Consider the following 17,054-nt stretch of genomic DNA (forward strand, 5'->3'; position numbering starts at 1 on the left):
AAAGTGGCGGCTGCATTTCCCTCAAACCACAAAGACGGTGGGGAAAGGTTTCCTGAACCAAGTCCTGATGGGGAGTTGTGTAACATTAAATACAGGGTTAAACCAGGAAGACATAAAAAGGTGACTGAGCATGGGCAAGTGGTGATGCAGGTGCTTTTCTCCCAAACCACCAAACACCGTGTCTGGGCTGCAAGAAAACCAAACCTGCGGAAATCCCAACTTGCCAGCCACCAGCTCTGAAGGCTGCCAGGCCAGCAGGAGGAGCCCAGGGGGAAGGACGCTGACCAAAGCTGCTCACCAACGCTCCTTCCACCAACTTTTTGTGCCTGCCTGACAGCCTGGGCATGGTCCAGCCAGCCACAGAGGAGCACGAGGGCTTTGAGCGGGTGCTGTGCCACATCCAGCATCTCTCTCCTGGGTGCTGCAGTGCCCGCGGAGCCTGGCTCCCGGCGTGCGTCACCTCCCGGCCACCCGCGGGTGATGTCAGTGCCAGAGAACAGAAGCCCTGTCTGTGCCTGCATGAGAAGGAGGTTTCACTGCAGGCTCCTCGCTGGAGGGATGCCTGTGCTTTAACCCCCTCCTGGCCACCAGACTGCAGTAACCTCGATGTGCAGCTTTAGAGACTAATCACATCTCTGGAGTAGCGGCGTGTTGGCGGGCATTCAGGTTTTAGTGTCAGTGCAGACACCCACACGCCCACCCCTGCTAAATGCTCTTTGACTATAATCTCGCTGGACCAGGGCTGCTTTTTGCATCTGCACACCAGGGTAGGTCCGTACAGCATCTGGAGCACAGACCCAACCCACTTGTAATGCTCTCGTGTGCCCTTGAAACGCAAGGAGTGACATCGTCTGCGTCATTTTGGGGAGGGCTTTGTCCCTTTGCTTACCCCCCCAGGTTTGTGCAAGCCACCGTCCCCACGGCACCAGGCACACTTGCTACTCTTTTCCTACCAGGCACCAACCACAGCTCATGTGCTCAGTTCTGCCAGAGAGGAGCAGCATCTCTGCTGCCCATCTTTGGAGGGCAGCCCTCACCTCCCTCAGGGCACAGAACCAGCTTGCAAGGGTATAGCAATGCCAAAGGGGAATCGCTCCTGGATTCAGCTGGGGATGGTAGAAATGGAGCCAGAGCTCGGGACGGACTAGCCGAGATCTCACAGATAAGAGAAAGGCTGAGCACAGCTTCGTAACAACGTTTTGCAGAACTCAGTAAGAGCCAAACCTGGCACTTCAGTTCAGCCAGACACCGGAAGCAGCTGCTGGGAATTTACTGGAAACCATGACTTAACAGAAGGCACCAGTGATGCAATCACAGTACGCACACCGAGCACCAGCAGGCATCGCACTGTCATGACTTCCTCCCACAAAGCATCTCCTCTGATGTCTAAATCTCAGCCGTGCAGGACTCTGCATGAAGCTTCAGCAAAATAGCAGGCTGCCCTTAGCTCCCCTGCTTTTTAGCAGCTCTCCTCTTTTATTTCAATCTCCAGGTCCATGAAGGCTCTGCTTACAGGGATGGGGAGAGAAGGGCTGTACCGAAAGCACCAGACTGTGATGGATGCTCTGCAGGTCACTGAGCACGCCTCACCTTCCCGATGCATGCTGCAGCCCTGCCTCAGTCAGCACGACGCAAACAAGCGCTGCCCATCAAAGAGAGGCACCAGCGGAAAGCACCGGAGCTGCGCTCAAAGCCCAGCTCTAATTCTCAAGCCTTTCAAGCATAAGAAGAGACTTTCATCCATTTTGCAGCTATCATCAGATAACAGTGGCATTAGAAATCATCCAGAGCAAAGCGGCACTCCTCTTTGAGGCTATGCCGGAGAAATAAATTAACTGATTTCTTTGTATTGAAAATTCCTCTCTGTGGGCTAAGGTCAAGGCTTGCTAAAGCTTTTGACAGCTCTGTTGGCCAATCAGTCATGGGTGCACTGAGGTTAAGTAAAGATTTACATTCACGGAAACTGCTGAAAAAAAATCAGATCTTTGGGTGGAGATTACAGATGAAACCAGTATCTTCAGAAGCTCAACTCACAAAATGGTAGAAGAGCCCTTTATAAGCAGCCTTTTCCTAAATTTCCATACATGGTGTAAATCAAGAGTCACGTCACTGGCATTATGGGAAACTTGCCAGCATAAAAACAGAAGGGGAGGAAAATAAACTCTCTATTTGCGTGGTTCTATTCACTTTACAGACACACGACGCAGGCTGCGCTTTAAAGACTACTTATAGCTTTGCATCAGCCATGTGGATTTTAAGACCTTTGTGGTATTCAGAGTCTAATGTAACTCAGTGTTTATAAAGTGACACTTCACATCTCGCTGCTGTCAACAGAAATATCGCTAGGATTTGGGGGAGGACTTGGGGCTTCATGAACTCAAACCACTGCAACTGCTTTGCAGCTATTTCTCTGCTGCTTGGAAGACCAAACAGGTAGCAGCGCTTATAAACTCATTTTTACTGGTGCTTACAGCCTGATTAAGAACGGCTCTGAGTTGCAAAGCCAGTCCCATCGATCACCAGATCAGCTGCAGGACTTCGCATTCGCGAGCTCCCTGCGCTCACACTGCAGCCCTGCAAGAAGCAGGCAGAGCCGCCGCGGCCCCGCTCAGCCTGGCACAGCCGCCTGCTGGCACCGAGGGCTGCTTTGTCACAAGGAGATGTTGTAAACTGAGGGGGGAGGGAGAGAAGGAGCACTGGGAAAAAAGTGCTGAAGTATTTATATCCCTAGCCAGGTCACACAAGAGAGGGGCAGCCTGCGTATGGCTGCAGCAATGCCAGGTACACCTGCCTCGCACCACAGCCACGCTGCTGATCAGGCAGCTCGCTGCAGACACAGCAAAACCAAATCCTGCCCCGAAAGGATTTGCACCACAACACTCTCCTACAGCAGGCACTGGTGGCCTGTTCATCAGACTGGGTGAGCTACTGATAAAAATGATAAGCATTTCCTAGCTTATCTTCATCATATATAATTATAAAATATTTATATAATTATATAATTATTGTTATATAAAATAAAAAACTTATCACGTGGCTTCTCTTATCGTTCCCGTAAGCTTGGTGTCCTAAGGAACCAAAGCTTATGCAAGCATTGCCTGCTCATCTTCCCCTCTCGCTTTTCAGTGCCTTGGACAATCCCAGCCAGATGCAGCTATCTGTGATTGCTAAATGCTCCACTTCTCCTTGCTTATAAAACAACAGGATAATTCGCATGCTTGCAAAAGAAACAACAAAGCTGACTCTTTTAGAGCCACTCTTGCAGTGGGGCAATGCCTCTTTTTTTTTTTTTTTCCCGAGGGAATGCCGCCTGCCTGCTCTCACCTTACACCCAACTGCGCTGCAGTCCCGCTCTGCGGTCGTGCAGAGCTTGTCACCACAGCGCCATCGTCACCTGGGGAAAGTGAGAAGAGCTTCACTGGACTTGGTGGAAACGTGAACAGGAACATCAGCCAAGGATTTGTCCACATCAGGTTGCGTGTGGTTGCAAAAATACGGCAATGAAATAATCTTAATGTCAGGCTGCATGAGAGAAGCTGAGATGGTATCTGGCTACCGTTCTGAGCACATCAGCTGGCTCAAGCCTTCCTAGCACTAAAAGCAGCTCCTCATTCAGCTGGTAACACCTTCACAAGAATAGAGTTTCGATTAGACCTTTTTGCTTAATGAATGTGCTCACCAGCACGTACAGGATGCTACAGGAATCACCTGTGACAGTGCTGCCTGCCTACGAGGAGATGGTTTCACACAACAGATTTCCATCTGTATCAGGTTGTTCCCACAGTACCATTTCATCAGGTGTCGGGAGGGGATCTCATTACCCACAGCATCCTGATGCTCTGAGCACAAACCAGGTCTGACGTGAAGGCATTCAGAGAGCAGAACCCAATGCAAGCTTCAACAGAGCAACACACATTCACACCAGTCAAGGATGCAGCCCTCACCTGCAAGTAGACAGCCCTCAGAGAGGTAGGACAGGGTCAAATGGCCATGCTCACCAGCCCTGATGACAAACACAAGCAGCCACCAGCCTAAAACCTTGGCTGCAACCCAGGGAGCTTCACCCTGAGGCCATGAGCTCCCCTTCCCACCCGCACTGACCCCTCAAGGTACCAAGAGCTGGGGCCCGGCCCCTGCTACCCAGCAGCACGCAGACCCCCAGGGCCCTCCATGCACCCACCTGTGAAATGGGGCTCAGCACCCAGCATTACGCTGCATTCCCTCACTGAAAGCATTTACATCAGAAAAGCCATCTTTGCAGAAGTCGAGGATGCAGTTGTTCAGACAATGCGGCAGGAGGGTACAGAAGCCAGAGCATGCATTACTGGCACAGCCACATACGTGTACAAAGAGAAGGATGCTGGCAAAAACGCCTCTGCTTTGAGCAGCACCAGAGCAGGCTGCAGCACGGACACACCATCCCTGTCCTCTCTGGCTCCTCAGGACACAAACCTCCCCCCACAAAAGCCCTCTCTCTCCTCTCTCCAGCACCCCAAGACCCTCAGGCTGTGCTCTGCCAATTAACCAGGAGGAGGAAGAAATGCATCAGCCTCCCAGAAGCTCTCAGCTTACCACGATTCAGAACTCATCCTATCAGACTGGACACTTCTGGCAGCAGCGATTTGACCTTCTGAAATTGCCTGTGATGCTTTTTCTCCCCCACCCAAAAAGGAAAGGTGGGCAAATGAGACATTTGATAATTCTCTAACTGCATTTTGAAGCTGTGAATTCACCAAAGCTGCCCACTTCCTGCTAGCATCTGACAATGAAAGGCAAAAAACGTTTCACAGGGAAAGTCCAACCACCTTTCCTTTGCTGCAGCTGTGAAAAGCTGCGTCACCTCCACCTCACTCCCATCACCTCCACCATCGGGTCCTACTGGGCGTGCTGGCCAAGCCAAGGGGATGGTGCCGGTTCACGCAGCACATCCAGCTCCCTCCTGCACAAGCATTTCCTTAAGGACTGCGTGCATTAACATCTTAAACTGCATCAGCAGCCCTCTAGCTGGTGCTTTATTTCTGTGCTCTGCTTGCTTCTGAGGCTGAGAAAAACACCGGGCTGAAGCACGGCATCGCTGTGTCACTGCAGGCTCGCTCACCGAAACAGGAAAGTGACAGCAGAGGATGAGGTCTGTCACTTAAAATAATTGGGTTTAAACTGCAACAGTGCTCACTGCTTTGTCTGATCACGCCCAAAATAAACCGCATTACATCACTGCAGGTCAGGCTGAACTAATACGGGTATCTTCCTTGCAGTGAGAAGGAACATATTCACATCCCGTGTGTTTGCTCTCGTCCTTCGCAGCCTTCCAACTGTGCAAGTGCAGGGAAAAATTAATTCAGATCGTTTCCCGTGTTATGCAAGAGCCACATGGAATAGAAAGTGCACAGATTTTACGATTTTAGGGTGTTGTTTCACGTCTCATAATTTACTTTGCTACCCTATTTGCAGACAAATACAAACTAACACATAAGCAAAGTCATCTCTAGGGTGTTGAGAGAACACAGGGCAAGCGAACGGACACCTTCAGCCAAATGCCCCCCTTCAGAGCTACCTGTGCAGAGCTCGCCCTTCTCAGCCCTCAGTAATGGCAACGAGATCTAGTCCACGCTGCAAATACAAGGAATAGAAACCAACAGAGGCTAAAGCCGTCTAAGGCTGCAGCGCCACTGTATTATCTCACGCTGTGGAGCAAGAGGCCGCCACCCTCGGACATACAACCACCAATCAAACAATCAAGGCCTTTTCCGACTTCCATCCCAAAGGGCAGGGTTTAAATCTTCAGCCTGTGTAAATCTCAATTCCTTCACCATTTTTATGGGACCTAGGACAATTTGCATCAGCTGAGGAGCTGCAGCCTCCCATGACTGAAGAATGAAAGCAATGATGCTTGCTGGCATTTACATCCTCCCTCCTTGCAAAGGATACATTCCCATCCCGAACACCTTTGCGAAATGTCTCAACGTGAAAGATCCCCAGCAGTATGTGCTGTGAGGATGGGAGGACTGCAGATCCCCTGTCCCATTAAAACGGAATGGTTTTGGCATGCAGATTTGGTAGCAGCATGTTTGATCTGCGAATCTTCTCCCTTTATTGACTGCTCTTCCACGACCTGATAAATTAACAGCACTAGGACATGCCGGCCTATTTATAGAAAATACAAGAAAGCAGCATTTGCAGCAAAGTTGCAGCAAGCTGTGTCTGGTGAAGCTGTTGCTTGCACGAAGTTCACCCCGTGCTCGCCATCTGTTCACACTGTGCTGGAAAGCACCTCCACCCTGGTCTGAGTGCCTGTAAATCACTGTTGAACCATCTCAGTGACCCTATTAAATAACAATACATGGCATAAATAATCTCTTAACGTCTTGTATGTCTGCACCTCACTGGTGAGCCTTTGCTCTCCTGGGCTTGGACTCTTTAAGAAGAGCAGTGAGTCAGGATCTCTCTCTCCCTCCATAGAGATGCCCCTGCCTTTGCTTCAGTGTAAATAACATCAAGTATTTGGTCAAAAGATTATTCATATGGCCTTGGCCACTACTATAGTTGGTAGTATTTAAGCCAAAACCCAATCCCTTGTTGTTCCTTGTATCCATGGTGCTCCTCTGGCTCTCTGAGAGCGCCCCAATCTCCGCAGACCAGAGAGTTTCACAACTGGCTTTGGAAGGAGGAAAGTGCTAACTGCATCCTTGCTGGGAACAAGGGGATCAGCTCAGGGAGCAGACCAGCAGAGAACAGTCTGCTCGGATGTGTGTGGCTGTAGCAAGGCCAGGGGAACACCACGCGTAGGTTCAGGATTGCCTTGTTTGAACTCTGTACAATCAATTTGGTTTTAGGAAGCAGAATTCCTACCGCCTTCCAGTTTGCTGTAACGTACCCTGCCTGAGAGACACCTGAGACGAGCTGCTTGCTCTCTGCAGCTCGGTGTCTTCCACACAGCAGCACCCTGGGGAATCTGCAGCATCTCCCCCTCCCAGCAATGCTGAGACAAAATGCACCCACCAAGCAGCAACCAGCTGGAGCTCGAAGAAAAGCTTTGGCACCGGGCCAGCTCATTGCATCACGAGACAGGATTCGCCTCCCCATCCAGGCGAGGGTCATTTCAAACCTTTACATCTTCCAACAGCTACCGACTGCCAGTTCTCACATCCCCTCCAGCAGAACATCCCAGTGCTGGGTCCTGCATGGAAACTACAGTTGGAAAGATGGTGTAGGAGGCAAAGAGAGAGGGGAAAAACATTCTTCCCAATGACAAGGAGCAGTAAAGCAATGGCAGAAGGGAACTCAGTCGGTTTCACACTGATTTATTTGTAGAATACTTTTCAGATGCATCCTATTTGCCTACCATCAATTGTGCAGATATTAGTCAAAAAAGGTGGGACCTCTGTTGTGGTGAGCTTTGTCTGCACGGACTGCATGAGCACCCAGGGCTCACCCACAATGAGCACCAGATAACAGGCAGACACAGTCAGTGTACCCAGGAAAAAGGTGCCACCTCCTCTTACACAGACATCTCTGTTCGTTGCCCATTAGCTCTGACTGCGCTTCCCATGCTCAGCCCATGGGTAAGCGCTGTCACGATCCGAACTGTAAAGTTACACCATATCTTCCTGACAAGCATTAAGAGATTTAACACCAGGTAAAGCAGTTTCATTTGCTAATGTTAACGCGAAGAATCCAAAGATCTCCCTGCACCTTGGTGGTAGTGAGATGGGTCCATCAGAAGCCAAAGGCAGGCTTACAGGAGCTGACGCCTCCCTTTTGCTTTCTCTTGGCCACATGCACATCCCCTTCGCTTGTCTGTGGCCTGAGATACATGAGAGCAGCTGCACCTTTACCAATTTATATTATTATAATGCTCCAGCTCTGAAAACACTCTTCTGCTCCCTCCACACCTTCCTTGGCTAAAATAAATCCATTTGATAAAGAGTAATCAAAAACACCCAAACGAACTAATTTTCAGCACAACATTTGGAAGGCATTGCCGTAACTGCTGCCAGTCAACAGCAGGGGAAGACATCCAAGCTTTTAAAGGACAATCACACAAACCTTTCAACTGCCTCAAGTTCCAGATTGGAACTTGACAGCAATTAATACCACCCTTCACTTCCAGAAGTCGGTGCCTGCGCCCCATTAAACTCCTCGAGAGGGGACAATTAGCTGGAGACTGACAGTAATTGAGTCAGTTCATTTATCAGAAGGGATAAAACAACCCTCAAATGCATTAATGTGGGGGTCTTAAAATCGGTATTATTCTATGCCACTGTGCAACAAAAGCATCAGTAGCACGAGGAACACAACCATGGCATTAATCAGGATTACCGGGGTGTAAATAATGTTTTGCCTCATGAAGTCTGTCTAGGATGATCAGATTATTTAGCTTTAATACTGCAGTCGAATTAAGAGCTCAAACGTATAAAAGGGTGTATCTAAGAATCGATAGTGGATCACCGAAGCATTTAATCACTGTTTTACTAATCTTCCTGCACTACCCGAACTCAAACTGACTCCTTGCACTAAAATCAATGGTGCTAACATATTCATTAATGACGGCTCATTCAGAGGAATGAAACCATCAGAGTTTGAAGAACTATCCCACGGCACAGGAGCTGGAAGCTGCAGCTGTCAGTGGCGCATGGGCTAAAGCCCAAAGGCTTCCTGTGGGAGCAAGAAACTCCCTAAAATTTCTGTGGAAGTTCCTATAAGGAATCTTGTACCGAGGGAAAATGGCCACGACTGCAGGTGTAACAGCGTGCCCCAGAGAGGGGATATCTGAAGACTGTGGATCTGCAGCCAGGGCTCCTCCCTGGGGTGAGGTTTGAGGTCCTGCTTGAACACCCAGCATTGCCCACACCAGGGATTTCTGTTCACACGAGATACATCCGTTTCCCAACTCCATTTCTGCTACCTTACATTGCTTCCCATCACAGAGGGCAGTTTCCCATCGGTCAGGGGGCTATGCAAAGCCTTTTGGAGCAGCTGGGTAAGACCCAGCCATTGCCTCTGCATCCCACACTCGTGTCTCTTGTTTATACTTCTCACCAGCAGCCAACGAGTCTGCCGCATCCCCCTGCCAGGCTCCCCTACGTGACTATCTCAGCGCTGACCTGCACATCTGACACTCCTGTCCTGAGACTCATTTCTCCAAGGGCTGTCAGTTCAGCTGCGATAGCTTCTGCTTGGCATCTACAGGCTCCAGGCAGTCTCTCCCCAAAGGATTTTCTGAAAGCGAGAACTCTGAATTTCTGACTCGGGTTTCACCAGGCTGCCTGGAAAAGGATGCTACTCAAAACTGCTCAAAGATAGCATTTTCTTATTTTTATGCAATTGTTGAGCAAATATCAGAATGCAAAACTGCCCTTGGGATTGTAAAATGGAATTAAATCTTCCAAGAAACAACAGAAAATGGATACCGACATCTCTATTAGCAACAAAATGTTTCATGCTTAGAAACTGGTAATCTAACACCCCTCTGGGGAATTCAGAATGGTGAGAAAAAACGGTCTAAGGCAACGCTGGAGAGAAAGAGAGACATACATAAATTTAAATGGGACACAAACTGCGTGGGGGGTGGGCAAGAAGGCCTCCTTGTATCAGTCCCACCCTAGTGCATCCCCATTCAGGAGGTCATGAATGGAAAGCAATTGCCCAGATGCTCTGCAGCCCCCAGCAGCGCTGAACCCAGCACGAGCAGGTCACGAGCATTGCTCCACACAGGGTGCATCCTCAAGGCTGCTAAGCTGGACCGACCCCTGCAAGCAGTGATAAGGGCAGAGCAGGGACGAGTAATGTGGCTGAGCTTCTTCTGCAAGTGCCAAACTCCAGCCTGCCTTGGATGGCATAGCTCAGACCAGCTCATTGATGGCACTGATTCACACCAGCTTGGCAACCTGGTGATCCAGCACCAATACACAACACAAGCCACAGCCCTGGGAAACAACTGATCCCAGTGTAACAGCCAGAGAACTGAAAACAGTGTCCCCAACATCGTCACGCTGTCCAGCAGAAGCAGCATGGTTTGGCACAGGCTGAAGCACAGGTTTGCAACCAGATCTCGGGAGCTGTTATGGTGAAACAGAAAGGATAAGTCGGTGCTGGAAGTTTGGTCCCCACCTCCCTGCTTTGTTCAGAAGAATGAACAGATGACATCCTGGTTAGCATCGCCCAGGTAATTTACACAGCTCCTATGCTGGATTTTGATGGTGATACAATTCTCAGAGAAAATACATAAAACCAAAAAAATGGTACACAACCTACAAGGTGCCCATCAACCTGCCTTCCTTTCCTCTCCTTCTCCCACAAGTGCTGTTCATTTAAAATGGCTTGCCATGTTCTCTTTTATGTTCTGCAGTTAATGGTGTTTGAACTTCAAAGAGGAGAGAAAACCCTACCCCTTCACCATGCAGTTAAATATTATGCAACAGCATTACTGAAAAGCAGCTACAAAATACATTGCTAAAATAAACTTCTGTTCGAGCTCTTCCTACAGTATTTTTCAGAAAGGTCAGAACACACTGCCCTTCTGCCTGAACAACACTGGAACAAATACTTCTTTCTAACCAGGTACACCCTCTTCTTGGAGTCACAAGGAGTAATTGTGCTTAAAACGACGAGGTTGCCTGAAGTACCCCGTTGAATCTGGGCTTTTATATTTAAAAGCTGCACGGTATGAAATGGCAACATTATTCCTGGGTGAACATTATACACATATTGGCAGATAAATTCCAAATCTGTCTAGGAAATCAACTATTTATCATTAATATAACACGTCCAACTCCAGCAGACTGTTTGGAAAACCTAAAATAAAATGTGCAGTGTACTATACATGAATATGGATTACACACACACACATGCACGCACATTATGTGCAGGTTTCATACATAGAAAAAAGCAGAGCAGAAAGACTGTAAACATAAATTGAGACTATATGAGATCAGATTTTAATTGAAGTTTTAATAGCAGCAAACTGCTGGAGCTACCTGCTTGTTATTAGTCTTGAAAAGCAGAATGAAAATAAAATTTTAACCTTTCATCTGCAACATGGTTCTTGGTAATAAAATTATCCCGGAGTCACGCATGCACATAGCCGGTGTCAGCTCCTTAATATGCACAATAAATTAAAGGCCACTTACATATAGCAAAAAAGTATCCGGTTAATTTCATGTACTTTTGTGCCAGTCCTTATGCTGGTGCAGCTGCACAACAAACCTGGCCAAGCCCTGCACCTCCTCCTTAAACTCTGCCCTTCTTTAAGAAAACTGACTTATTCTCTGAACCTAGCCCTTACTGACCATTAACCAGACTGTCGTTAATCTGATTTCATCTTTTCACAGCAAAAGTCACCTCCATAAGACAAACACCCTTACCTCCATTTTAATGTGCATTTATGTCTCCAGCTATCAGAAACAAATTCGCTGGTACTTTACTGATCATGAGTCAACAGAAAGACTCCTGATAACTCATTACTTTCCATCAGGCACTGACATTCCCAATATTCCCACTCAAATACACGGAACACCAGGACAAATCTTGTCCAAAAGATCATGCTTTCTCTTCCTCTTTAGTGACATACAAGCAATAATCAATATAAAGAAAATATAAACAGAGACAAGAAAAATGGAAGGTGCCGAACATCAAAAAATTTATCTGCCAAAAGTTTCTTTCACTACCTGCAGAATAAGGCTCCTGCTTCTCACTGTGAATGAATTCTTTCCTTTCATATTTGGCTCTGATCCACTGTTCCCGCAGCAGTCTGGAAAAAAGAAAGAAGTAGACATGGTCCAAGATAAACTAAAGAAGAATCCATAATCATTAACTCTGAAATCAAAATATTACTGTGATTTAAAAGTCTTCCAAAAATTAAATTAACACACCCAAGGGCTTCTTCCATTGTGTTAAGAGAGCAAATCAATTGTTTTATTTTATTGGAAATTTACTAAGATCTACAGATTTAGTAAAATAGCCCATTTCCACCCACCCAATCAGCCTCTGCACATAATTCCAACAGTATATGAACAATTTTAAACATAAGCTCCTCAGACTGGATTCTTTAGTAAATGGGATTGTTTAATGAAAAAAAAAAAAAAAAAAAAAAAAAAAACCAACACAAAGCAAAACAACAAAAAAGCAATAAACATAAAAGACAAATAAATCTTTGCCCTAAAACTGTTGATATGAAAACCCAGACTTGGTACATTCAAACTTAGAGCCTGGACTGCTTACCCTAAGAAAGAAATCTATGACACATGGTGGAAAACATGTCTATTATGTCTAGTCTTCTGTCCTTCATGCTGAAAATGATACCAAGACTTCCAGAAAGGAATAAACAACCCAGACATTATAAATACATTTTGTTATTTTATTTTAGGGTGAGTACTGGAATTAATGAAGGACGTAAGTAGTTTAAATCTAGAATAAGATAGCGATAGCTTCAAACAGCTCTAACTGTGCTTTGTTAATTGCAAGGGAACCTTAAATAGCCCAAGCAGGCAGAAACACATGGAAATAATGGCATGTGTCATCCCAGCTTCACAGCAGACATTTAGAAGTGGCCTACACTGATGACAGTGAAAGATCCCCCGGCATCAGGCGTGTTCTGTAAAACCCATCACACTTCAACACATCAACACCCCGCTAACGAAAACTGTTGATATGCTTTAACCATCTCTTTTTTTTTTCTTATTTTTTTTTGCTGACCGCACAAATTTAACACTACCTTCCCAGCAAGACACATTCCAGAAATGTTCAAAGCAGATAAGCATACTACTAGTGCTTGTGAAAATTCATCTAGGGGCTACAGCAAACAAATAGATCACATTTGCAAGATATTATTCAAACAGAACCATGGCTGTAATAGGTTTCCTGGAAGTAAAGGAGGAAATAATCACATCTATTTTATCCCACCCATTGTTTCATCTCCCTGCCCTTCTCCCACAAGCCTCAGGGAGCACCACAGCTTTGCTGCATCCAAAACTCAACTGTGAGCCTCTGCTGTAGCAGAAATAATGCACTGAGAATCTGCCTTTCCCCCTTCTGTTCCTGTTTTCAGGACCAATCTTTAGTTGCTACACACATCTGCAAGTTTGACTGTGAACTCGAAAGGCAAACACCCATCTCCCTTCTGCTGTCACCCTGTGCCACGCTCTAGTCTGAGGATAACCCATCCCCAGATCTTCAGATGGGGTTCAGATGGGGTTCATAGAAGTGTGCAAGTTGCTCTTGTGGGCTGAGCAGGATGCTCTTTCTTGATCCAATACCTACAACACAGTAGCCTGCAAATACAGAATGTTGTTGACCCAGAAGGAAGAATTTAACTGCCTGTTTCTATACTTCTGCTGCTCATCAAGAAAGCTACAGAAACTTAATCAAAAAAAAAGAAATCAACATTAGTACTTAAATTTGTTTCTGTTCGTCCAATTTTCCAGCCTGGCTGCTGCAGACAGCTTGCTGTCACCGTAGCCAAACTTGGACCTTTTCAACAAGACAATTAGGAATTTAACGATAAGGAAGAGAATTCACACCACCCTCAGCTCCAGCTGACTTCTGTGGGTTCAGCAGGAGCTGCAGCTGTTCGGAGCCTCTGAAAGTCAGCCTTCCAATGCAAATGTTTAAATAAGGTTCATGCACAGCAATGGGAAAACACTCTTGCTCTATAATGCAAATACTACAACAGATACACTCTGCTGGTCCTTACGCCTTAGGGAACAGTGCTCTGCAATGACTTATTTCCCGTGATGCTGTCAGTGACAGTGGTTCAGTATCTCCACAGCTGTTGTGCAAGAGAGCACAGATTTATCAGCCGTGAAGTACCTAGCCCAAATGTATGTCCCGAGAAGCTGCAAAAAACTCTTGGTAACCTCTCCCAGCACTTGGGCCAGACCACAAGTGGCTCCAGTGGCAAGTCCTATGGCAGATAAGACTCCAGTCATGCTGTGTTCCCAGCTCACACAAATTCCCACCACCTCACACATTCTTTCTTCCTTCCTCATAATCACAAACTCGGGTTCTTTCAGCAACGATTTCCCGAAAATCAAGATGCACCAAGAGCAGCCCGCAGTTAGGACAACCAGATGCAAGGCCAGCAGCTGCAGCTTCTGCTCCAGATGTTATTTATAGAAAGCAGAACAGCTCTAGCAAAAGAAACTGAAACAAAGACCCAAGGAGGATGGCGAGGAGTCCAGCATCTCCCTATGGACTGAGAGGCTGAGCAGGGACTTGACCATACTCAGTACCATTGACTGGAGGCAATGCTGCCACAAAAAATAAAAAATAAAAAAGCTTTTGAGTCTGGAGTTAAACCCTAGTGTCACTGGCAGTCCTTGCGTGAATCTAAACAGGAATTTGTCTCAGTATCTACAGGATCTGAAAGCAATCAGAGTTCAGGGCCAAGCCAAAGGTCCCTAAGCCATATAGTCCCTCTACTGTTTCCATTAGACTTCAGAACTGATCTCCATTTTATTTTAAGTATGCCTTTGGGGGGCCTTTAGACGTTTGCTGCTGACAGAGTTCTCTGTTTTAGTTGAAGTGTATTTTTCTTGAGGTTAATTTGTTTGTAAATAACCCAGGGCAGATATCACATGCCTAATACACGACACTACATCCAAAGCCCCCTTTGATTCCAACACTCTGTGACCAGAACTGATTGCAGCAGTAGCCTTATGTTATTTTATTACATTTCTGGTGATGGGATGTGCAGCAAATAGGCAGTTTGTGTTTGTTAGAAAAATATAACCATCATTCCTGAACTGCGGAGACGCACAGCTTTCAGGATCAAGTCCAAAAGCTTTAACAGCCCACCTAAAGTCTGGCAGGCTGCTGCTTACAGGGAATGTGTCATGGTTTTGGCAATTAAAACAAAGCTCTTTGTAATTATCAGGATAAAAACCTGGGAGCAAAGGAAAAAAAAATAAGGAAAGACTACGTTTCCAACAGAATAGCAGCTGCCCACTGAATGGAGCAGGACTGCGTGGCACCAAGGAGGCTGCGGATCTGGAGGCCAACAATGCATTGCCAACACCAACACCTCCAAATCTCATCGTAGGTACTTGTTGGCTTGCCTGGCCACCCACACGAAAGCACGTGGCCCCTGTCAAAGGATCAGCAAGAAACAATTTAAAAGAAGTCAGTGGAGCAGCTTTATCTTGGTCCCACATACTCAAAGCCTTTGTTGCAGAGCACAAAACAGCACAGGAAAAGCTGTGCTTGTGTTCCAATGGTTGTTATCAAATTGTGGCTGCATGGCCTCACTGTGCTCCGCACAGGAGTGCTGGTCAGCCAAGTCTACAGTCTTCAATTTATCGTTAAACAAGACCTTCAGCAGGGCTGGCTTTCCTAGGATGCTCTATGGTGCACCCACCACAGGGGCTGCTGAGCTTTTTGGACACATAGGCCAGTAAAGAAGCCCCAGCCAGAGCTGTAAGTGGCCCAAAATCCATTGAAGAGCAAGCATCAGTCTCCTGGTGACATCCTTGTGAGCCACCAAACCAGACAAAGACTAAGGAACGTCATCCAGGACCGTCTTTTCCGAAACCCAAATGGAGCTTTTCCGAAACCCAAGCATCTGGAGCTTGTCAGAGGTTTGTCCAGGAAAAAATTAAAAATGCTTTTTCAGATGCAATTCTGTGGGCACAGCTATGCCAAGTTTCTGTCAAAACTCAGTTTTAATGAAATTTTAACTCTGAGTCCAAATTTTTGCTCATACAGTGGCAAGGGCAGCCACTGCAGTGTAGACTAAAAGCCCTTCCAGCTTCACATCCTGCTCCAACACCTTCTCCTATGCAGCAAGAAGAGAGTTTTCACTACTTCTGAGCCTTACCAGCGCAAGGGGAGTTGAGCGTGATTCAAGCCATCACAGGAGGCTCCAGCACTCGGGAACTGATGAGCAGTCTGTCGTTGATAGGCTGTGTTGCAATACCACAAGAGCTTTATACCCAAGACATCAAGGCACTGTTGAAAGCCATGGATATAAGATCTGAAGAATCTGACTAATAAGTAGGAGCTGGAGCAAAATGCTCAACCTTAATGCTTAAGCCTTACTGGGATACATCCTCTCTCTGACTGATGCCTCACCTCATTCCAGATGAGGCAACTACCCAGCACAACCCATACTGCCCCATTTTTCCTACCAAGGCACTTAAGCGCACTGTACAGTCAGTACATTTAAGTGTTTTGCATGAAGACCAAACGTATGATGCTCTGTGTTACTGAATCAAGCAACAAAGCGACATGAACCACTGTTAAGTATTGGGCAGGGACATGAACGTACTTCCAGCATTGCAAAAGCCCAGTAGGAGCTTCTCTCTTCATCTTCTAAGAGTTTTCTGTCAAGCATATGGCTGAAGAAGGCCTTTTTCCTTCACTTTTACCCTGTGCTTGCACTGTATCCACCCCAGGAATTGCTACTGGTACAGCTCTCAATCTGCTGCCAGCGCACAGAGCTGGAACAAGATCACTCATGACCATCCAAGGAGAGATTTTGTGGTTTAAGTTCCTCACCCAACACTCTGGGTCAGTGCTGTGCTGGTGCAGGAACAGGGTCTGGTATTCTTTTCAGCCTCAGGGACTCCCCAGATTTACAAAACTTGGCTGCTCTGCTCACTGCTCCCACTGCATGGGCCAAGCTGTTGGCAGATGGAAGATGAAAGGAGAGGGCAGAATGGATTTTTTGTTGTTTGGTCTGTGTTGTTTTTTTTTCTTCCTGTGCACAGCTGGTAAAATTTCTCTGGGCAATTCCAGAGCATCCCTCCACTTCTGTAACCACTGCCAAGTTTCTGACAGAGCCAGAAAGCCACAATGGGATTTCCGGAGGATGCAGAAGCCAGATGCAGCAGGCAAACACCACGTAATTTCCAAGGAACGAAGCAACATCACAGGCAAGAAGAAAAAAGGACAAGCTAGCTCCAGAGCACTTCTTCCCTCGTTTTGAGCTTCGCAATTCTTCAAGCAACCAAGGCAGAGGGATTCCCAAAGAAAAGACTAAAAGGAGTGAACAGCCTGTCCTTATTATGGCTCAGATGTCAGCATCCTGATGCGCCGAGTTTGAGAGCAGCTTCCACAAA

General features: G+C 46.8%; 1 protein-coding gene across 1 annotated transcript in view; it reads right to left on the reverse strand.

Moving 5' to 3' along the window:
* Positions 1–17,054, reverse strand: part of ADAP1 (ArfGAP with dual PH domains 1) — a 57,155-nt gene that overhangs the window by 23,723 nt on the left and 16,378 nt on the right. The window contains exon 4 of the mRNA XM_082772753.1: positions 11,667–11,749. Coding sequence (XP_082628879.1) covers positions 11,667–11,749 — 83 coding nt within the window. The remainder of the gene's footprint in view (positions 1–11,666; positions 11,750–17,054) is intronic.

Source organism: Aythya marila, assembly GCF_965140915.1.
Source record: "Aythya marila genome assembly, chromosome: 15".
NCBI lineage: Eukaryota > Metazoa > Chordata > Aves > Anseriformes > Anatidae > Aythya > Aythya marila.